The following is a 23,715-nucleotide window of genomic DNA, read 5'->3' as shown; positions in this document are numbered from 1 at the left end:
GTTATTGATCCTCTGCTGGCTGATTTGCTGTTTATTCTAATCGCGAGCCGTTTGTGTTTTATTTCGTGTGTTGTTTTTACCACGGTTTGTGTTTTTCTGTCATTTCGAATTGACACTAGCCTATATTTTCACTTTGTCACAGTTATTAAATCAGTGTGTCAGTGGCACAGTACAGGCTACGTGTGTGTGTCAAACATTTTGGTGAATTACATTTGTTTGGGCTGGTTATATATTTGAAATAAAGAGAAACTGTTGACTTTAGCGATGACGAGGCTTTATTTAAACTGCAGAAGATGCCGTCTGACAACGAGGGGAAAACGCCTCACAGCAGCTGTTTTCCATCCTATTTGATCGCATTTCTTTAAATGATCAGTCCAGGAGATGGTGCTGATGGACAACAGTATTAGTTCAAAGAGGATAAAAGCAGGTAAAATAGATTAAAACTATCGTTTCAAAGCTGTCCAAATGTGACTGTTTACACGCATCAGCTGCCGACCGGAAGTTCTTCGCATTCTCCTTGCGCATACACGCAAAGCATAATGGGTAATTTTGCGTTCCAAGAAAAAGGTCTATATAATAATGTTTTCACAAAATAAAAACTAAACAAAACATCAATGATAGGAACTCAAACTAAAGTTGTACAGCAAATAAAAAATAGCATCGAAATAAAAGCTAATTTAAAAATGTAAAACTATACTTAACCATGTGAGTGAGCAGTAAAAGCTTCTTTTCGCCTCTAAACATTTGATTCTTTTGTGTTGTAGGATAACAAGGTGAGCGGGGTAACGTGCTGCTCACGATTACTTGGCTGCTCCTACCTGTTTCCCTGGGTGCTTCCCAAACCCTGGGTGCACACAGAGCCTCTGTGTTCCCAAGATGAGTTCCTGATCCTAGGAAACAAAGCACTCTTCCAGAAGGTTTCCTACCAGGAGGCAGTGAGCACTGTGCTAGCTGTCAGAGACCCTCGTGCTGCTGCCAAAAAGCTCTGCACGCTGGCACAGAGCTATGGCTGCCGGGATAATGTCGGAGCAGTTGTGGTTGCCTTGCGTATTGGAGAAGACAGCTGTACATGTGAGCCTCCTCTTGTGACTGCAGAACCGCGAGGATCTCTTGCTCCGGCACCTTTACCGATTTCGGTGTCCCCTGGTGACCCTGCGACACCATCATCAAGTAGCGGCATTGCTTCAGAGTTCAACAGCGAGATGTCCGCCTCGGAAGTGGGCAGCGAGGCTGGATCTACGGCCTCAGATGAGCACCCATCTTCGGGAACCACAGCTCGTCCGGAGCGCCGTTGTAGTCTGCATCCTGCTGCTACCTTGTGTAATACAGGACCCCTGCCAAGTCTGGGCCCAGGAGTGCATACGGCTCTATTCCAGCGACAACCTTCCAGTGCCACCTTCTCCAGCAACCAGTCTGACAATGGACTGGACAGCGACGACGAGGCTCCTTTAGAAGGAGTCATCTCCAACGGGAGTAAGCTAGAGGTGGAGGTAGACATTCACTGCTGCGCTTTTCAGCTGCGCTCTAATCCACCTGAAAGTCCGAAGGACTTAGATGGCCGCCATGAGTCAAGGGGTTTGGACTATGCCACCAAAATGCGGCTACAAAATAGCGTGGTGGTTTCTGCAACCAACGGCTGCCTGTTGGCAGTATGTGGACGTGAGATTTCAGATCTCAAGAAGTCTCCGTCCACCTCCAGCCTCTTCGGGAAGAAGCTCTCTAATGGTTCTGTAGTGGCTCCAGAGGATAGCCACAACATCATTGAAGTAGCACTGGAGGCCCCTAAAAAGAAGTCTGGATATTTCGCTGCACCGGCTCAGCAAGATCCGGAGGATCAGTTAATTATTCCACCTAGTCTGGAGCAGGACGTGCGGGAGCAGCTGAGGGGTCAAAGTCCTGTGGTTCCTGGGCCTCCACCTCCATCAACACCGCCCTCAGCAAGAGATCCCAACTGGGACCAACCTAACCCCACCATCCCTGGACTCCACCCCAGCACTGTTCTGCAACAGGACGTCTACGACACTGCTCTATAGTGGACCACACCATTGGAGCATCTCCTCATCATAGTGCCACATCAAAGAGGCTAGCACACTCTTCCTGCCTTCGAGATATTCCAGTCCTTATTTAGCGCCGTCATCATGAGTGGGTCCCTGCATGTGCGTTCTTGAGCTGATCTGCGATGGAGTAGCCACATCCAATCCCACATCCGATCTGACAACGAGGACCGGAAGGGTGGAAATGGGTGCAAATGTCAGGACCGATGACATCTGAAAGATTGAGGTCTTGTGGAGAAACACATGGGCTATCCCTGACCAAAAACCACAGCATGGAGCTGGAGTACCTTATACATCACCATGCGTGAGTTCATTTCGACATTCGCCCTTTATATCAAAGGTCACAGGCTAAAAGTAGGCTTCAATGATTTTGCCTTCTGGCGGAAAGAGAATAACTGAGACCAAAAAAAAAAAAAAGAGAAAAGTGCCTCTTGAAGACGGTTGAGGCTCAGAGAGCCTTTACTGTTCTGGCGTACGTGCAGTCTTGCTCTCCTACCTTCCCATAATGGCGACGAGTTGGGAATCTGCACTTTTGAAGTTCTCGAGGAATATTTCAAACAGATCTCTGACTATACGGAAGCGAGGGATGAGTGGTGTATCCTTGAAAAGACCTTTCTCCACCTCCCCTGATCTCCTCACTTGTATGCATTCGGGACGTTCCAGACAAAGCCATGGGCGTCTCTAGAACCCTTTGCACAGTACAAGAGTACAATGAACTTGACACAAAAACTCTGGAGAGGGAATCGGCCTTGTGATGGAGGTCAGAGCGGGATGGAGACACAAACCTCCATCTCTTAGTACATCCAATTCTCGGTGCAAGTCGTTTGGGGAGCAGAAAGACCTTACAACCTTGTCTGAAATCATAACTTGAGCCGTCTCGGGTTGTTTAGAGTACTTGAAGTTCGAGTGTGCCATGACTACATGACAAGCCTGTGGGCCACGAATTTGTCATTGGGTCTTTGTAGTAGTGTGGTTTTGCTGTTGATCTGAGTGAAGTCGGGATGTTTTCTCATTATCAAGGAAAAAAAAGTGAACAGCTGGCATTTTAGGGGTTTTTTTTCGGTATGAGAGGAAAAGGGCAAATGATATGATGTATTGTGCAGTGTGTCTGTTTGGGTGTGTGTGCTCTGTTTTTGCCACGCATGGTACGTACGTATAAGGAAACAGGCTAGTTTTTTTTTTAAACAGGGGACCTGAGCAAAGGGTCATTTGAGTTTGTCATTGCCACAATCACAGTATCAGGGAACTCTGTGCAGTAAAACACTGTGCTTATGGTTTGAAGAGACATCTAGTGGTGTTCATTGGAAACAACTCTTGTTGTTTTTTCAGGGTTTTCCCAGAAATGAAGTTGTTGGTTTTTTTGTACAATTCATTAATATGTTTTAAAGTTTATTTTTTTTATATAATTATTTAATACATAGATAGGGACATGAAGCGCAAAGCCCATGTTTGATTAATATAAATTAAATTAATTGATTTTATCAAATGCAATTGGCAATTTTAGAGCATCAGTGGTATTGGATTATATTTATAATTTCCTAGGTGCACTTTCAGAATTCATTATGAACTGTTTATACATGTGCTTACAGAGGATTATAATAGTTCCTGTCAGGGGCGCCGCTAGAGGGAGGAAGTTATGATGATTCTAAAGGCACTCACATTTTGGGGGCCCCCAGACACATTGTCAAGGGCCCACTACCCAAACCACCAAACACCCCCCACCCCTCACTCTTCACTTTCGTCTGCGACCAACCCCCGACCCAACCGCCCCCCAACACTCTTAACTTTCGTCCGTGAATCCCCCCCCCCCCTGTTCTCTTTTGTTAAAAAAAACTAACAACCCCCCCACCCCGCCATGTTTTCCCTTTCGTCTGCGACTACCGCCACTACCCCCACCCCGTCACCCCAACTTCCTCTACACCCACCCACTAGTTTTACCTTTCATCCACAACTACTGTCCCACAACCACCCACCACACTACCCCCCCATCCCCCCTGCCCCCAGTCACCCCAATACACACACCCCGCACCCTCCACTCCCCAACCCCCGTTTTTTACGTGTGCTTAAATAGGATTATAATATTTCTAGTCAGGGGGCGCCTCTAGGGGGAGGAAGTTATGACGATTCAAAGGGCCCACACATTTTAGGGGCCCCCAAAGAAGACATTATCAAGGGCCCACGATCCAAACCACCCCCGCTCTTCACTTTTGTCCGCAACCAACTCCAGACCCAACCGCCCCCCCACACACTCTTAACTTTCGCCCATGAACCCATCCCCCCACCCTTCCTCTTTTCTCTTTCGTCCAAAAAAAACAACCCCCCCCACCATGTTTTCCCTTCATCCGCGACTACCGCCCCCACCTCCAACAATCACCCCCAACTACCTCTACAACACCCTCACCAGTTTTTACTTTGGTCCATCCCACAACCCCCCCATCCACCCAACTACACCACCCCCCACCCCCGCTCTTCACTTGTGCCCTGGTTCCTGTTAACAAAACTTTTGTACACTATAACAAAATGTTAGGTTCCACACAATCCCTTCATGTTGTCTTAACACAAATCGGTTAATTTAACTTAACAATTTTTACAATTTAAGTTGACAGAACATAAAACAATTAAGCTGTCCTAAAAAAAACCTCAAAAATTATGTCCTTTAGGATCATTTTAAATTAGTAGTTCAAACAAGCAGCAATGTTTTAGTGTAGAATAATGATGTTGTTTTTTTTTTAATCAGCCGAGTTTCTAAAATAAACCCAGTACTTGAATTTGTAGATCATCAATGAGCTTAAGCGTGTTTGTATGCTCATAGTGCGTTAAAGCCATCTCATCTCAAGGTGAATTCTATCATTTACAACAAGCTTATTCGATTAGTTTATATGCTCTTGTGCCAAAACTTCCAGTGTTTGCTATATGTGGGAGAAAAGCCTGCCATCAAACTAATCTGGATCCCTGCGTCGAACAGATTTTGAATTGAGCATTTGCTGCCGTTAGTTGTTCATTCTAATTGCCTACAGACCTGAAACTGTAGCTCGTGTGCCAAACGCTGTAAAATAGTGGTACTTAAAGTGAGTTATTTTGAGAATTGGAGTCTTCCCTGGGGTTTAACTGAGAGCTGAAGCCAGTGGAGGGGATGCAGCAGCCCAGCATGACTCAGATGTTTGTTTCTGTCATGGCCTTAAAGCACCATTTCTTTAAGGTTTATATTCTAATTCCCATTTGTTGCGTTAGTGTATTTCACAAGAAATTGATCCCTATGTTATCATAGTTGTATGCTTAAAGGAACAGTCCACATTTAAAAAAAAAAAAGCTCATTTTAGAACTCCCCTACATTTAAACAGTTGAGTTCGACCATTTTTTAACCCAATCAGGTGATGTCCAGATGTAGTTTTAGCTTAGCTTAGCATAGGCTATTGAATCGGATGAGACCATTAGCATGGATTCCAAAAAGTTTAGATAATTTTTCTATTTAAAGCTTGACTCTGTAGTTACATCATGCACTTAGACAGATGGAAAAAATTGTAGTTATATAATGAAAGTTATATAATTGCAGATTATTAAGCCAGAATGAAAGTATAGTTCCTATCCAAATCAGCCTCAAAATTAGCAACAGAGCTGTATGCTTAAAGGAACACTCCAATTTTTTTCTTCTCCACAAAACAGGCTCATTTTAGAACTCCCCTACAGTTAAACAGTTAAGTTTGACCATTTTTTATTCTAAGCAGCTGATCTCCAGATCGGGCAGGAGCACTTTTAGCTTAGCTTAGCTTAGCATAGATAATTGAATCGGATTAGACCATTAGCATCGATTCCAAAAACTTTCCATAATTTTCCTATTTAAAGCTGGACTATTCTGTAGTTACATCATGTACTAAGACTGACAGAAAATGATACAATTGTATAATGAAAGTTATAAAATTGTGGAATAATACGCCAGAATGAGAGTACTAGCCATATAAGCCTGAAAAATAGCAACAGAGCTGTATGCTTAAAAGAACACTCCACATTTTAGCAAAATAAGCTCATTTTAGAACTCCCCTACAGTTAAACAGTTGAGTTTGACCATTTTTTTTATCTATTCAGCAGATCTCCACATTTGGCAGAAACACTTTTAGCTTAGCTTAGCATAGATCATTGAATCGGATTAGACCATTAGCATCGTTTGCAAAAAGTTCAGATAATTCTGTTATTTAAAGCTTGATTCTTCTGTGTTTACATCATGTACTTGGACAGATTGAAAATTATATCATTATATAATGAAAGTTATATAATTGCAGACTTATACGTCAGGATGAGAGTATTGTTCCTAGCCATATGAGCCTAAAAATAGCAACAGAGCTGTATGCGTAAAGGAACACTCCACTTTTTATTTTTACATTTTTTTTGGACACCAAAAAGTTCAGATAATTTTGCTGTTTAAACCTAAATCTTCTGTAGTTACTTTGTGTACTAAGGCTGATGGAAATCAAAATGAATTAAAACACTTTTTGAGATGCTAATTGTCTAATCTGATTCAATGGTTTATGCTAAGCTAAGCTAAAAGTGCTCCTTCCAAACCCGGAGTTTAGCTAAATAAATTCAGAAATAGTAAAACTCAACTAGGAGTGTAAAATGAGCCTGATAATTTTCCTATTTAAAGCTTAAATCCTCTGTAGCTGCATTATGTATAAGACAGAAGGGACATTTAGTTATTTCATTGTGCCTGTGGTACTGCGGCATAGTCTCTTGTTTATTACGCCAGAATAAGAGTATAGTTCTCATATCAGGAAAATGATTGAATCTCTCTTTTAAAACAATTTTGCAAGATGCTAACGGTCTAATCCGATTCAATGACTTATGCTAAGCTAAGCTAAAAGTAAGTAATAAGTAATATATATTTAGGGGGTGGGGCTACATATTTGTCTGACCAATCACAGATGAAGGGCGTGTTTAGAAGCTAGTGCACACTATAATTTTACAATGCTCCATTTTTTTCTAACCATTTTTTTTTAGATAAAGTTCACAGTATTTAAAAATTTTATTTGATTAGTGGGCGGAGCTAAAAATCCATTTTGATTTGCTCGCTGCGACTCCCTGATTGGTGGAGTTTCTGTATAGAATCAATGGTTAATTGGTTATTTAATTTCTCTATGGATAAAATGGAGCATTTCAAACTGTTGAGCATTAGGGGGTGGGGCTATCTATCTGTCCGACCAATCACAGATGAAGGGAGTGTTCAGATACTAGTGCACACTTTAATCTTAAACTGCTTCAAAAAAAATTCTTCAACCATTAAAAAAAAAAAAAAAAGTTCACAGTATTTTAAATATGTTATTTGATTAGTGGGCGGAGCTAAAAACTGTTTCTATTCAATTTGCTTGCTGCGACTGATTGGTGTAATTTCTGTACAGAATCAACCAGTTACTGTTCGTTCTATTTCTCTATAGATAAAATGGAGCATTTCAAACTGCTGAGCATGGGGGTGGAGCTACATGTTTGTCTGACCAATCACAGATGAAGGCAGGGTTTAAAAATTATTGCAAACTTTTTATTTTAAAAATATTCCAACATTATATTTTAATAATTAATGGGCAGAGCTAAAAATCAATTTCAATTAATTTCCTAGCTGCGACTCTGATTGGTGGAATTTATATACAGAATCAATGGTTAATTGGTTATTTAATTTCTCTATGGATAAAATGGAGCATTTTAAACCGCTGAGCGTTAGGGGGTGGGGCTATCTGTCCGACCAATCACAGGTGAAGGAAATGTTCAGAAACTAGTGCTCACTTCAATTTTGAACTGCTCCAACATTTTTTTCTTCAACCATTTTTTTAAAAATAAGTTCACAGTATTTTAAATAATTTATTTTATTAGTGGGCGGAGCTAAAATCTATTTCGTTTCGATTTGCTCGCTGCGACTCTGATTGGGGGAATGTCTGTACAGAATCAACCAGTTATTCATTTGATTTCTCTGTGTGTGTTTCAAACTGCTGAGCATGGGGGTGGGGCTACATATTTGTCTGACCAATCACAGATGAAGGCAGGGTTTAAAAATTATTGCACACTATTTATTTTAAAAATATTCCAACATTATATTTTAATAATTAATGGGCAGAGCTAAAAATCAATTTCAATTAATTTCCTAGCTGCGACTCTGATTGGTGGAATTTATATACAGAATCAATGGTTAACTGGTTATTTAATTTCTCTATGGATAAAATGGAGCATTTTAAACCGCTGAGCGTTAGGGGGTGGGGCTATCTGTCCGACCAATCACGGATGAAGAAAATTTTCAGGAACTAGTGCTCACTTCAATTTTGAACTGCTCCAACATTTTTTTCTTCAACCATTTTTTAAAAAATAAGTTCACAGTATTTTAAATAATTTATTTTATTAGTGGGCGGAGCTAAAATCTATTTCGTTTCGATTTGCTCGCTGCGACTCTGATTGGTGGAATGTCTGTACAGAATCAACCAGTTATTCATTTGATTTCTCTGTGTGTGTTTCAAACTGCTGAGCATGGGGGTGGTGCTACATTTTTGTCTAACCAATCACAGATGAAGGCTGGGTTTAAAATTATCGCACACTTTATTTAAAAAATATTCCAACATTATTTTTTAATAATTAGTGGGCGGAGCTAAAAATCTATTTCGATTATTTTTCTCGCTGCGACTCTGATTGGTGGAATTTCTGTACAGAATCAATGGTTAACTGGTTATTTAATATCTCTTTGGATAGAATAGAGCATTTCAAACTGCTGAGCGTGGGGGGCGGGGCTATCTGTCTGACCAATCACAGATGAAGGGAGTGTTCAGAAACTAGCGCTCACTTTAAATAACGTTTTCTTTTAAAACAATTAAAGCATTTAAGCCTGTTTGTTCATTAGTGTGAGAGTTGCCGTCGGTGCATGTAGCGTGATTGTGGTTTTACGCTAGCGGAGCTCAGAATTTGCTTTCGAATGCATCTTTATCTGGCGTATTCCTTGCACATATTCACGGTTGGTCCTGCAGAGACGTGGATTAAGACATTGCGCCTGTTGTTTGACGTGACCAAAGCTCGACCTCGTCATGGTTTCTGTGCGTTTTGTTTTTAAGAGACGCTTTAATATTTCCTCTCAATGCCAAGGAGCTGAGGTTTATTTTTGTACTTCATCGTTTTCATGCAAATTTCTAGGTCCTCCAGTGCAGAATGGTAAACTGTCGCCCACTACGGTACTAATTATTCATGTATTCAATGTGAGAAAGCATGCCCTATATAAATGAATATAAATATATAAATATATATATAAAGACTATATTATAACGTGATCATTTGTATAAAATATAAACTCTTCTGTTTATAAGAAATTGTTTTAATATCCGGAGCATATTGTATATTTTTAAGTTTCTATTTTAGCATGCAGTAAGCTGCTGGATATTTTCATTGTGTTAAATTATTGAACTGTATTTTTTAGTTTAGAGTTGTTTTACTGATTTAGTGAATGGACGAATGCGAGCACTTTTGCTGCGTGTCAGCTATAGGACTGTACGTCTTTGCATTTGTTTTTTGTTTTTCGAGTGGGTGCTGGCTCATCGTTTCCTTTCAGATGCTGCTATGCTTAGTTTTGAGCAGAAAGCTGTATTTTTAATTCACTTTTCAGCCAAGTAGCAATAAAGATTTTTACTGTGAAACACGGCTCGTGGATGTCTCACGGTTGTTTTTCATGCATGACCTGAAATGCTTCTTATATAGTTTGTATAACGTAAAGAGATGGAAAACTAAAGATTATGCTTGATATTTGAGCCGTTCATTGACACCGAACATATTAACTGATGAAAATATACTGAAATAATCATTTAGTTTGCATAATTTAACTCCCATGCCTCATATGCTTTTAGATGAAATGTCTTGTATTATGGGGTGGCGTCTAATCAAAAATGTATTTATGAACTGATGAAAATCCACATGAATAATTTAGTTTGGATAATTAATTATGACACTTTTTAAGTGCCCAATATGCTTTTGAAAGTGTAGGAAATTTCTTTAATTATGAAGTTTCCATCCAATCAAATTTGTATTTATTAACTGATAAAAAAATTTACAGAATTAATTTAGCTTGGATAATTGTAACTCACTTTAAGTTTTTTTTTTATGTATGAAATGTCTTGTATTTTGGATTTCCATCTATTCAAAATTTTATTTATTAACAAAAAAAAAATCTACAGAAAACATTTAGTTTGCTTAATTAATTATAACTTTTTAGGTGCACCATTTGCAGTTTTAAATGTATGAAATATCTTGTTTTATGGGTTTGTATCCAATCAAAAGTTAATTTATTAACTGATGAAAATCTACAGAAATCATTCAGTTTGCATCATTTACTATCACTTTTTAAGTTTAAAAGGCTTTATTTAAATGTATGAATTTGTTTATGAAGTTTCCATCCATTAAAAAATTTAATTTATTACCTGATGAAAATCTACGAATTAATTTAGTTTGCATAATTATAACTCACATTTTTAAGAGTGTCCCGTATGCTTTTCTAAATGTATGAAATGTCTTGTATTATGGGTTTGCATGCAATCAAAAAATAGTATTTACTGATTAAAAAACCGAAATAATTTAGTTTGCATAATTAATTATAACACACTTTTTAAGTGCCCCATAAGGCTTTGGTTTTTTTTTTTTGTTGTTGGTTTGCATCCATTTAAAATTGAATTTATTAACTGATGCAAATATAAAGGAATAATTTAGTTTGCATAAAATTAATTATTACTCAATTTTGTAAGTGCCCACATGCTTTTTAAATGTATGAAATTTCATGTATTATGGTTTTGCATCCTATGAAAAATGTATTTATTAACTGATAAAAATCTACAGAATTAATTTAGTTTGCATAATTAATTATGACACTTTTTAAGTGCCCCATAAGGCTTTTTTGAAGTGTATGAAATTTTTTAATTATGAAGTTTCCATCCAATCAAATTTGTATTTATTAACTGATAAAAATATACAGAAATAATTAAGTTTGTACAATAATAACTTGTTTCTTAAGTGCTTTTCTAAATGTATGAAATGTCTTGTATTATGTCAAGACGATCTGCTGCAGTTCAAACCGAGCATCAGAATGGGGAAGAAAGGGGATTTAAGTGACTTTGAACATGGCATGGTTGTTGGTGCCAGACCAGCTGGTCTGAGTATTTCAGAAACTGCTGATTTACTGGGATTTTCACGCGCAACCATCTCAAGAGTTTACAGAGAATGATCTGAAAAAGAGAAAATATCCAGTGAGCGGCAGTTCTGTGTGTTCAAATGCCTTGTTGATGCCAGAGGTCAGAGGAGAATGGCCAGACTGGTTGGAGATGATAGAAAGGCAACAGTAACTCAAATATCCACTCGTTACAACCAAGGTATGCAGAAGAGCATCTCTGAATGCACAACACATCCAACCTTAAGGCGAATGGGCTACAGCAGCAGAAGACCACCCCAGGTGCCACTCCTGTCAGCTAAAAACAAGAAACTGAGGCTACAATTCACACACGCTCACCAAAACTGGACGATGGAAGATTGGAAAAATGTTGCCTGCTCAAAGTCTCCATTTCTGTCAATATGAACCAAAATCTCTGAGGAATATTTCCAGTATCTTATATCTATGCCACAAAGGATAAGGCAGTTCTGAAGGCAAAAGCGAATCCAACCCGGAACTAGTAAGGTGTACCTAATAAAGTGGCCGGTGTGTGTATATTGATTGGTGTATCCTCCACACCTGTATCTATTCTAGACCATGAGGTGGGTATCATTTTTACCATATCAATTGAAAGGGAATTTGCTTTAAAAAACCTGCATTAACAAACCAATGAAAAAAAAAACTCTTCAAAGCCTCGGCTAAAACTGCAGAGTGTGTTTAAGAGTAAAATAGTTTTCATGGATGTTGAAAAAACATCTGCAAAGTTTCAGAAATGATTAACAAACAGCTACATTACAAACTACACGAGGTAACTGCTGAAAAAACACAATAGGGGCACCTTAAAATATTGTGTTTATATTTTTAATGTAAAATATTTTATTACAAAAAAACTAAGCATAAAATAGGAAAATACATAATTTTAAATATCCTCAGAAACTATTTTGTGTATTAAGACAATTATTTTGTGCAGCTTGTAACTAAATACATTGTGCATTCCTGTTTAATCAAATTTCTAAAATAAAAGTACTTTCTAGTATAAAAATACAACAAAAAAAGTCCTTAACAATAAATTCTCGACAACAATAGAAAAAAAGAAATAAGTAGACGCTGTAAAAATACTAAAATACAAACTGGAATCTCTTCAGACGTATTTAAATGATGATTATGGGATATAATACAGATTTGCTTGTGTAATTGTAATTGAGTTCCTTGTTAATCAAATCCTGTTAACACTTTACTATAAGTAAATGTTAATTAGCTAATGTATTTAACACAACTAAACGGTGAACAATACATTTATAACAATATTTATTCATCTTTCTTAATGTTAAAGATAATAAATCTGTTCATTGTTATTTAATGTTAACTAACAGTGCATTAACTAATGCTAACAAGCCTAAATTTGGATTTTAATAGTGAATTAGTAAATGTTCATGTTAGTAAATATTAACCTTATAGAAATGTACAGTACATAAAAATACAAATAAGTCATCTATAATCAAATAAACTCACAGAAGCAACAAAAACAAATTAATAATATATAAAAAATATCCTTCTGTTTTTCTAAAATACTAACCAAAGAGCTCCTGAGCTTCTCCACATGTGTATTTCCATCTGAAATGCTCAAACCCTCACAGGTTGTTGTCTTCAGCCGGCCTCTGCTTCATCTTCCTCACTCTTCTGAAGGCCCTAATAGCAAACACTGCGCTAACAGGGAAAATAATGACCCCCAAAACGCCAAACAGCCCACCGGCGATGTCTGCCCCGTTGAAATTGCACTCGAACCCTCTGAGCGCTTTGCTGCTGTACATGGCTTCCCTCTCCTTGCAGATGGAGTTGTTGTAGATCTCCTGCAGCTTGATGAAGTAGAAAGCAACGGCGGGAAGAAACCCAAGGCCTATGAGCACATCCAGCAGAGCTTCGCCCAGGAGAAGCGGAGGGAATCGATATGGCATCCGAAAAACTCCCAGAGCCAGCAAGACTCCGGCGTAAAACATCAGTGCGCCTCCGCAGGCCATGCTGAAGATGTACGGAGGCAGTTTGAGCTGGTAGAACTGGTCATCTAGTTGTTGGACCTTCTGCGCCTCTGCTCCGGTGAAAGCGTTGGCTCCGCCGTAATAGTATTGGTATAAACCGCCTAGGCTGGCGATGTCCCGATAGCGACCTGAGTTACTGTAGTTCACTCCAGCGCAGATGATGATTAATAGGCTTAAGGTGAATTCTAAGCCCTGACAGACGCCTAAAACACATTAAAAGGGATAGTTCACACATAAATGAAAATGTACACACTATTAAATGTGACCCTTCAATTTTGTTGCACCATAACCCAATAATAAATATTATATTAATAATAATTCCTTACATTTATATAGCGCTTTTCTAAGCACTCAGAGAGCTTTACACATAGGGGGGAATCTCCTCATCCACCACCTGGATGACGCGACGGCAGCCATATTGCACCAGACCGCACACCACACACCAGCTGATTGGTGGAGAGGAGAGTGATGAAGCCAATAATGATATGGGGATGGTTATAAGGCCATGATGGACAGAGGTTGGGGTTAAACTCCTACTCTTTTTCGAAGGACATCCTGGGATTTTTAATGACCACAGAGAGTCAGGACCTCGGTTTAACGTCTCATCCGAAAGACGGCGCTCACTGAACAGTATAGAGTCCCCGTCACTATACTGGGGCATTAGGACCCACACAAACCGCAGGTTAGGCACCCCCTGCTGGTCTCACTAACACCACTTCCGGCAACAACCTAGCTTTCCTATGTGTTCTCCCATCCAGGTACTGACCGGACACAGCCTTGCTTAGCTTCAGTGGGCGACCATGTGAGAGTTGCAGAGAGCTAGCTGCCGGCATTTTAATAGGATTTGGAATGACATATTTAAATTAGAATTGAAATTACATGTTTACATTAGAAATCTGCTTACTGCTCGTCACTTACAGCAGGCCAATGTGTCTCAGAAAGGCGAGTGATTGAATGCATATATACAGTGCTTGACCAACTCATACGCAGGGCCGGAGCAAGCTGAACTGCCGCTCTAGGCAAAGGACGGTCACGTGTCCGTAAACCCTAAAGTGGGGGTGGGGGAGCAGTAGTGGACACCGCCCTCTCTATTCTGCTGCCCTAGACGCAGATATAACTAAGGGGGTGGGTAGTGAGGGTAGTGTCGGGAACGGCGCCCTTTCTATTCTGCTGCCCTAGACGTGGATATAACTGAGGGCGCGGGAGGTGAGGGTAGTGTCATGGACGCCGCCCACCCTATTCTGCCACACTAGGTGCGGATATAACTGAGGGTGCGGGTGGTGAGGGTAGTGTCAGGGACGCCACCTTTTCTATTCTGCCGCACTAGACGCGGATATAACTGAGGGCGCGGGTGGTCAGGGTAGTGTCAAGGACGCCGCCCTCTCTATTCTGCCAAACTAGGCGTGGATATAACTGAGGGCGCTGGTGGTGAGGGTAGTGTCAGGTACGCCGCCCTCTCTATTCTACCCCACTAGACCCGCATATAACTGAGGGCGCAGGTGGTCAGGGTAGTGTCGGGGACGCCACCCTCTCTATTCTACCACACTAGACGCGCATAAAACTGAGGGCGCAGGTGGTCAGGGTAGTGTCGGGGACGCCGCCCTCTCTATTCTACCACACTAGACGCGCATAAAACTGAGGGCGCAGGTGGTCAGGGTAGTGTCGGGGACGCCGCCCACCCTATTCTGCCACACTAGGTGCGGATATAACTGAGGGTGCGGGTGGTGAGGGTAGTGTCAGGGACGCCACCTTTTCTATTCTGCCGCACTAGACGCGGATATAACTGAGGGCGCGGGTGGTCAGGGTAGTGTCAAGGACGCCGCCCTCTCTATTCTGCCAAACTAGGCGTGGATATAACTGAGGGCGCTGGTGGTGAGGGTAGTGTCAGGTACGCCGCCCTCTCTATTCTACCCCACTAGACGCGCATAAAACTGAGGGCGCAGGTGGTCAGGGTAGTGTCGGGGACGCCGCCCTCTCTATTCTACCACACTAGACGCGCATAAAACTGAGGGCGCGGGTGGTCAGGGTAGTGTCGGGGACGCCGCCCTCTCTATTCTACCACACTAGATGCGCATAAAACTGAGGGCGCGGGTGGTCAGGGTAGTGTCGGGGACGCCGCCCTCTCTATTCTACCACACTAGATGCGGATATAACTGAGGGCGCGGGTGGTGAGGATAGTGTCGGGGACGCCACCCTCTCTATTCTACTGCACTAGACGTGGATATAACTGAGGGCACATATTAAGTGAACCGCGAAGTTCGCATTAACCATGCACCGACCACTGTTTTTAAGCAGACAGTTCACGGGCCCTCCGTCTGCATACGGAGACTAACTTTAATTATATTCTACCTCTAAGCTTCAAGCATGGCAAAGTTGCTCGGGTCTATGTTCTGCGTCTCACACCATTTGAATCACCAAATTAATTAGCTTAAATCTGAGGTAACAAACTAAACCAAACGCCTCGGTGCTTTAAAAAACAAATAAGTTTATATGTCAAAAACACATTATTTTACACAACTACAATGACACATTTGTATTGATGATTTTGAAATGCCAACACAACTGGCGCCCCTCGCGCCTCTTCCTCAGGCACTGCGCCAAGCAGATTGATTTTTAACATCTGGGGATGCAATGTACTACAGTAAACTTTCTGGTGAGGTGAACATACGCTTTAGGGAACAGCCAATGCTGTCAGATCACATCAGAGTTATCGTAGGCGTCAAAGGGTTAAAAGTGTGTACATTTTATTCTTTCATTATTCATTTCATTTAAACACATTTGTAATAATTATTTTACCAATGATGCAGCATGGGGAGATTCCTGAGTTTACAGTATCTGAAATGCCAACACTACAGAACTGGTCTCGTATACCACAGTTTGAGAGTTTGTAGTTCATGTAAAAAGTAAAACTAAAGATATCTTGCTACATAAATATACTGTTTTTGTTCTTTAAAATGGTTTTACAAAATAAATAAAAAATTCTGCCTTTACCTCTGCTTGTTGTCAAGTATCCGAGGTTATAAAGTGCCTCTTCACGATGATATGTTTGACTGTCATCATAGTACGAAGATGAATTTTCTGCGTAACTGCTGGGCCTGTGGAAAAGAGACGCACAATCAGGATTGAGGTAAAGTTGGTTTTAGGGTGCTTTCAGACCTGTGAATCGATTCATTTGCTCTGAAACAGGGATAAAAAAAAGTTGCATAAAGTTTCTAAACGGACCAAAGTAGCTAAAACAAGTCATGTGCGAGTAAACTCAACTCACATTGATCAAAGTTTCAAGGTTTATTTAGCAGAGTCCTGCTCAGCTGTCATGCGTCCTTATTTTAATTTACAACGATGAGCAATAAGACAATTTAAGCAAAAAGCTGCGCTCAGACATCTTCACCGAATATAGAGCAGAGAGGTAAGACTTTCTCATACACAGCAGTTGGCTTATGCATTATAGGCTTTACATTGTAGAGAGAAATAACAAATAAACTTCTGAAGTTCGGTCAATTTTCCTAACGGATTAAGAGCTCTCATTAATAGTTCAGCATGCTTTTACTCTCGTATTTTACACGAAATGTACAATTACCGGTAGGAATGACCTCCCGCCCTACTCATCATTCTCTCTTCATATAGCCGAATATATGCCTATGACATATCCATAATACACTGTGATATAGCCGGGCTCGGATCGTATCGCTTTCTCACTACAATCGATCCCCTCCAGAGTTCGTTTCAATCGAGCCGAAACCACCTCATTCATGCGATCTCACAGCGATTTTTGAATTTCAATTGTGCAATTGTTGCAAAGTCATACTTGCATGTGATTTCAGACCAAAAAGTCAAAGTACTTTAGTAAACAATGTAGGTATCATGTCACAAGTAGTCTGAACGGGGACATTCTAAATCAATTAACGTGAAAAGAGCTTAACGTGGCTTAAAGTTCCTAAAAGTCAACCAGAGAAATCCAAATTTCTGTCAAACTTTTCTTGTAATTAACCCTAAATTCTATAAAAAGAACGATTCTCAATTCCATAGACAAAGTGAAAGACATCACGTCAAGCGTTTTCTTTCCCATTGAAGTCCATAAAATGGAAAAAGCTAATGTTTTAGCACCGCGAGCATGAGGTATTTGGTATGGTCAAACCGATCTGCTTCTCCTCTGTTTTAAATGTAACAATTTAAACGGAGCATTTATTATTTTCTTGCTATTGTTCACAATCACAGAGATTTTAGTGACACCAGTCTGCCAGCGACCGGAGTAGAGGCAGGGAGAGTGTGCAAGACTGAGAATTTTGAGAACATTTGGGAAGAAAATAGTTTCCTCCGCGAACCTGCGGTCTGGCCGAAACATTATTTGTAAATTTATTGCCTTTAATTGTACATTAGGAAGACAAAATTTATTTTAAATATATATATATATATATATATATATATATATATATATATATATATATATATATATATATATATATATATATATATTAGTGGTGGGCCGTAATCGGTGTTAAGATGCTGCGTTAACAGAAGACTCTTATGATGCGATAAAACAAATATTGCTGTTAATCTATTCTCAAAGTTGGGTTGGAAGCTGGGTCTGTTCTACACAAGCTATGATGACTTTCACCTTGATATTTTAGCACAGATGTATACCTGACCAGTGAGCCGTCTGACAAAAAAGTGCCCTTCTGAATCAGCTGGATGCCTGACTTTAACTGCAGTTTCACTTTAACTTATGAACATTTCATTCATGCCCCTGTGACAAACTGGGGTATTAGACGCAAATAAGGAGTAAGGACTGGTGAGAGTGTTATGGATTTTATTAACGCACGCCAAATGATCCATTACTGACAGCCGCATGTGTGGATCTTGTCAGAAAATATGGTGAAAAGTCTTATAATAATAGTTTGATTGTGGTGTTCTTTAATAATGCCACTAATATTTGCATACTCCACGTCTTTATTCCATTTCTGTTTAGTTCAGGTATGACTTTAGTCGGATTAAGAAGATCAAAAAAAATGATGTAGCTTATGTAGGCCTACAGTTCAAAATTTATGTTTAACTAAATAAACAGTTCGTAAACACAAGTAAACCTTATTAAACATCATTTATTTTCATCACCAATTATCATAGCAGAACAGTTTCTCAAGCAGTTTGTGATGCATTTTGGAAACAGGAGATGAGCCCCTGGTCTAATGCGCCACCTGGCTTGAGAAACCCGTGTTAAAGATTTACTAATTTTGAGAATAATCTACATAAAAAAAAATCTATGCCAACCTTTAATATATATATATATATATATATATATATATATATATATATATATATATATATATATATATATAAATATAATCGGATGCAAAACCCTCCAAGTGCCATCTAGATTTTTTTTTCAACAATGAGCATTTTTCTCAGCCTCTTATGTTTATGTTTAGTTATTTCATGTTAAAATTGAATAAAATAACCTGTTATTTACCATAAAAGTAAAATGACTGCATCAAGACATAGGAGCCTGAGAAAAATGGTAATAATAGAAGAAAATTTCAGATGGCATTTAAGGTTTTTGCATCTGAACTCTTTATATATATATATATATATATATATATATATATATATATATATATATATATATATATATATATATATATATATAATTCTAGGGTCTCATACCTGGAATAGGTGCCCTTAGGGCCCCCAAATCACTAAGTCCACCCCTGCATGTAAGCATGCCTTTACAACATTAGCACAATTGATTTGACTGTAAACAATGCTTAATAGTCATTTGCTGCTAATATGATTTTACTATCTAGAATTTGCAAAGAATATTTTTTGTAAAATTATATTATCCAGGAAAAAGGTTTATCATGTTAATTTCTAAATACATTTATCCACGTTAAGCTTTTTTACGTTAAGCGTTTTAGATGAATGTCGCACTGAACTATTGCGCGAATATAAAACCAATTTTACCTCAATACAATCAAGTCATAGAAAAGCTTGAGTTCTGATCCATGCGGGTTCATAAACAAAAAATAAACCTCAAACCACTGCTTACGCGGCCTGACTGTGGTATCGGGTGTCCTCATACACCCGGGGGTCCCTCTGGGGGTCAGTGTATCTCTGTTTATCTCGGTGGTTTCGTGATCTGTCTTCTCCATCTGGTGTCCCCCTGTCCTCTCTGTATCTCCTGTCGTGTCTGTGATCATCTCTTCTGTCTCTGTCCCTTGTGTGATGATGTCTGTTTGAGCCTGCCATCGCCTAAAAAATAACGAGGAAATGCGTATTTACATCTCAAATGCACGTTCACGTGAATACACAAAAAGTTCCCGAAACCATTGTGGCATGGCGTTTCGTTATCAATAAACTGTTGTGATTGAGTGTATTTATTACTTATGTATGTTATTAAGATTATTTATAATTTTGCTTAAATAGTGTGACGGTGTTTATGTTGTAAGTTGAACGTTTTATTTGTTAGTCGCTCCATATTTGCACATTTCTCAATCAAATTATCAAAACAAACAGCTTTAGGTGGAGAAGATATTACAAGTACCTCGGAATTAAACCAGAGTGTTGACTCTGAGCCTACCTTTTATCAAAAAAGACCGAAATAAGCAGAGATTTGTCTGAGTTTCGTCCTGCTTTCTGGTGTTTTGCGGAGCGACACACCTGTGAAACCTGTCTGACTGACTCCGCCTCACTTTATGCGTCATCACGCTACGCCATTACATATGCGATCCAAAACAAAAGTTTTTTTGTATAATATAATATAATATAATATAATATAATATAATATAATATAATATAATATAATATAATATAATATAATATAATATAATATAATATAATATAATATAATAAATAAGAACATAATAATATAATATAATGATATAATGATATATAATAACATATAATAATATAATATAATATAATATAATATAATATAATATAATATAATATAATATAATATAATATAATATAACAAATAAGAACATAATAATATAATAAATTGATATATAATAACATATAATAATATAATATAATAACATATAATAACATAATGATATAATATAATATAATATAATATAATATAATATAATATAATATAATATAATATAATATAATATAATATAATAATATATAATATAATAATATATAATAATATATAATAACATATTGATATAATATAATATAATATAATATAATATAATATAATATAATATAATATAATATAATATAATATAATATAATATATAATTCTCATTAGTTTTCTTAAGTTAAGTAAGAAAATAAGTAGTTTAAATGAACTGGTTAAAAAACAAACACATTTTAACATGCAAGTTCATGTTACTGAAAATAATCTTATGGACAATAAAAACAAATAAACAAACAAACAACAGCAACAACAACAACAACAACAACAATAATAAAAATTCTCAAAAAGATCTGTGCGAAACACCTTTGCATATATCCAGATGGAAAAATGACTATACTTTACACTTACAGTGACTTTTAAATTTGTTTGTCCAATATCCATAGACTTATTATAATATTGGCAACATGTAAACCTAATCAATATGTGCACTACAGGTTAGCCATACACCTAATACAATAAACAGTAAAGGAAGTTACTTCAAATGGCAATTATCTTGCACGTCTACAAACAAAACCCGAACTTTATGGTCTTGCTAAATTCCTTAATTTCCTTCGGCTTAGTCCCTTTATTTATCAGGGGTCACCACAGCGGAATGAACTGTCAACTTATACAGCATATGTTTTACACAGCCAATGCCCTTCCACCTACAAACCAGTACTGGGAAACACCCATAACCTCTCACATTCACACACAACAACAACAACAACAAATTTAGTTTAATCAATTCACCAATAGTGCATGTATTTGGACTGTGGGGGAAACCGGAGCACCCAGGGAAAACTCACGCCAACACGGGGAGAACATGCAAACTCCACACAGAAATGCCAACTGACCCAGCCAAGGCTTGAACCAGCAACCTTCTTGCTGTGAGGTGAGCATGCTACCCACTGCGCCACCGTGCAGCCCCTTGCTAAATTCATTGGAAGTAATTTACGCTGTAATTGACACTTTTTTGTTGATTTTTTGACCCCTGTAATTAAACATAAAATTTTATTTTTAATTTATGCATCATTTTGTAATATTTTGTTCATCTCTGCCCTATCCTCCTTTGTCCTCCTTACAATTTAGTATGTTTTAATGTTTCTTGTGCAGCGCTCAGCATAATTAAGTAGAACCATTAAAAAAACAATGTATTTTGGTGCATTTAAGCTAAATAGATTTATTAAACAGATATATTTATTAAAATAATATTTTAGTCACCAAACATATTTAGAAATCGAAAGATAATATAATTAAAAATTTAAGCAAAATATTGCAAAATAAATTACAAACTAAATCACACTAAATTTTTCCAGTTTTTTGCTTCTCTTAATTTTTCCTTTTTATTTTATTTATAATTAACATTTTTCTATAACATAAATTTGGCTGTACTAGTTTTTGGACCATTATCGTAAGTTATTTTGTTAGATAAGCTCCATTTTTGGTTTCAGTACTGACCAATCTAATGTATATGCACAAATATATTGTATAGCTTCTTATTAAAAATATGCATTTAAAAGATAGATTTGTGAGGGGTGTACTTATATACGCTGCTGAACATGGTATATGTAAAAATCTTGGTAGCTTGTACCAATTAACTTTCATAGTAGGATAAATACTATTCTAAAATACTATGGGAGTCAATAAGTACAAGCTAACAGAGTTTATTTTAAAAATATCTTTTGTGTTCAACAGAGGAAAGAAAGTCAAACAGGTTTGGAAGAAGTGAAGGGTGAATAAGTGACGGAAGAATTTCCTGTTTTGGTTGAACTTGGTACTTGTTTATCTACTGTTTCCTTTTTTATTTTATTGCTACGATATATAAAACTTAATTAGAAAATGATATTATTAAGTAATATTTATTAAATATTTATTAAATATTAATGATATTAATATATATTAATATATTAATGATATTAATATATATTAATATATTAATGATATTAAATATTTATTAAATATTAATGATATTAATGATATTAATGATAATTAATATTAATGATATTATTAAGTAATATTTATTAAATATTAAATATGCTCAGCATCCTAGTGCAAGTTTGAATTTGCACGTCATTTTGGCGCGCCCACCCTCCCGGCAGAACGTCAACGCACGCACACGAGCCCGTTGAAGCCTGATTTATACTTCTGCGTCAAACACCGGCGTATGCTACGGCGCTGACGCATAGCCCTTCGCCGTGGCCATCGCCGTCACTGACGTGCACCTCTCAAAAAATGTAACTACACGTCGCAACGACGCGTAGCATAAGCTCTGTGATTGGTCGGCTTGGTAGCGCTGACGAGTCTGGGCGGGACCGAGAGGCGCGCGAATGGCGCGACGCCGCGCGAGCGATTGTTTACAAGTGTGGAGTCCCGTGAAGGAGCTCCGGATGGAAAGTTTTGTTTTGTGTTTACCTCATAGTTAAAGTTGTTGCACGTCCGCCGGTTCCTGCCTCAAAATGAGCGAGTTTGAGCCACTTGTACATCCCGGAAGTGTTCAGGAAATGCAAAAAAGTAGCGAAGAAACTTGACACAGAGGAACATTTACACCTCACTGCCAACTAGCGTTTCGGAAGTGTTAATGCAGACCGGCAGAGACAGCGCGCAGAAGTATAAATGCACAGCCACGCGCGTTGCCTGCGCCGTGGGTTACGCCGGTCACCTGACGCAGAAGTATAAATCAGGCTTGAGAAGGGAGCGCGCGCGAGCGCCACTGGCAGCACACAGGCGCGAGATAAAGATGGCGGCGACGGTGGGGGAAACGGCGTGATATGCTGGAGTAGTGGCACTAAACCTGAGTAAAACCACTGTATGACAAACCATAGCAAAATGGAGACCATGTCACAGTAGGTGTTTACTGGTAATACCAAGTACTACAAACTCACCTTACCCCCCTACCCCCCCGAGAGAACATTCATCTTGTGATTGTGGAGAAATCTCACCGGGAGCATGGCTTCGCAAAGTAACCAGGTACGGAAACCGTTTTGAAGCTTTCATTTACAGTTTAATATCGTAGAGATTGTTTGTTTTGCTTTGTGCTGTACTTTCTGTTGGACTGTGCGTGCGAGCTCATTGAATCGGCAGCATGGCTGCAGGCCCACAGCCTTCACGCGCTTATTCAAAACCACTAGCATTCCGTCTGCTAGCTCACATTCAGGCGGCCATTATAATAAAGGTTTACGGGTGATTTACAGCTGTCATGAGGCTGTGTGTGTGGCATAGCGCTGAGTGTGTGTTTTTCGGCCATGAGTTTGTGTTTGGCCCTCCCGCTCACGCTGCTGCAGCGGCCTGGCCACGCGCGCGTGCTCGGTTAATAACGGTCATTAGCAGGCGGACGCGATCTTGCACTGAACACACCGCGTT

The 23,715-nt window shown here is 38.6% G+C and overlaps 3 protein-coding genes across 12 annotated transcripts in view; 2 read left to right on the top strand and 1 right to left on the bottom strand.

The window, feature by feature from the left end:
- Positions 1–5,714, top strand: part of phlpp2 (PH domain and leucine rich repeat protein phosphatase 2) — a 105,048-nt gene extending 99,334 nt beyond the window's left edge. The window contains exon 19 of the mRNA XM_073907553.1: positions 765–5,714. Within this exon, the coding sequence (XP_073763654.1) occupies positions 765–2,033 (1,269 nt within the window). The 3' untranslated portion in view covers positions 2,034–5,714. The remainder of the gene's footprint in view (positions 1–764) is intronic.
- Positions 5,715–12,049: 6,335 nt separating this feature from the next.
- On the bottom strand, positions 12,050–19,926 carry marveld3 (MARVEL domain containing 3). Its single transcript, NM_200529.1, is given in 4 exon segments — positions 12,050–13,441; positions 16,230–16,333; positions 19,279–19,481; positions 19,810–19,926. Coding segments are annotated over 3 exon segments (912 nt in total). The 5' UTR covers positions 19,479–19,481; positions 19,810–19,926; the 3' UTR covers positions 12,050–12,833.
- Positions 19,927–23,057: 3,131 nt separating this feature from the next.
- Positions 23,058–23,715, top strand: part of usp10 (ubiquitin specific peptidase 10) — a 37,856-nt gene continuing 37,198 nt past the window's right edge. For all 10 annotated transcript variants that reach the window (XR_012382841.1, XR_012382842.1, XR_012382846.1 and 7 more), the window contains exon 1: positions 23,058–23,322. Coding sequence is in view for 4 of the 10 variants with exons in the window: in XM_068222783.2 (XP_068078884.1) it covers positions 23,302–23,322 (21 nt within the window). In the remaining 6 variants the exon portion in view is untranslated. The remainder of the gene's footprint in view (positions 23,323–23,715) is intronic.

This window comes from Danio rerio, chromosome 7 (genome assembly GCF_049306965.1).
Source record: "Danio rerio strain Tuebingen ecotype United States chromosome 7, GRCz12tu, whole genome shotgun sequence".
Classification (NCBI taxonomy): domain Eukaryota; kingdom Metazoa; phylum Chordata; class Actinopteri; order Cypriniformes; family Danionidae; genus Danio; species Danio rerio.
Note: the sequence above shows the minus strand (reverse complement) of the source record. Positions and strands in the feature narration are given on the sequence as shown.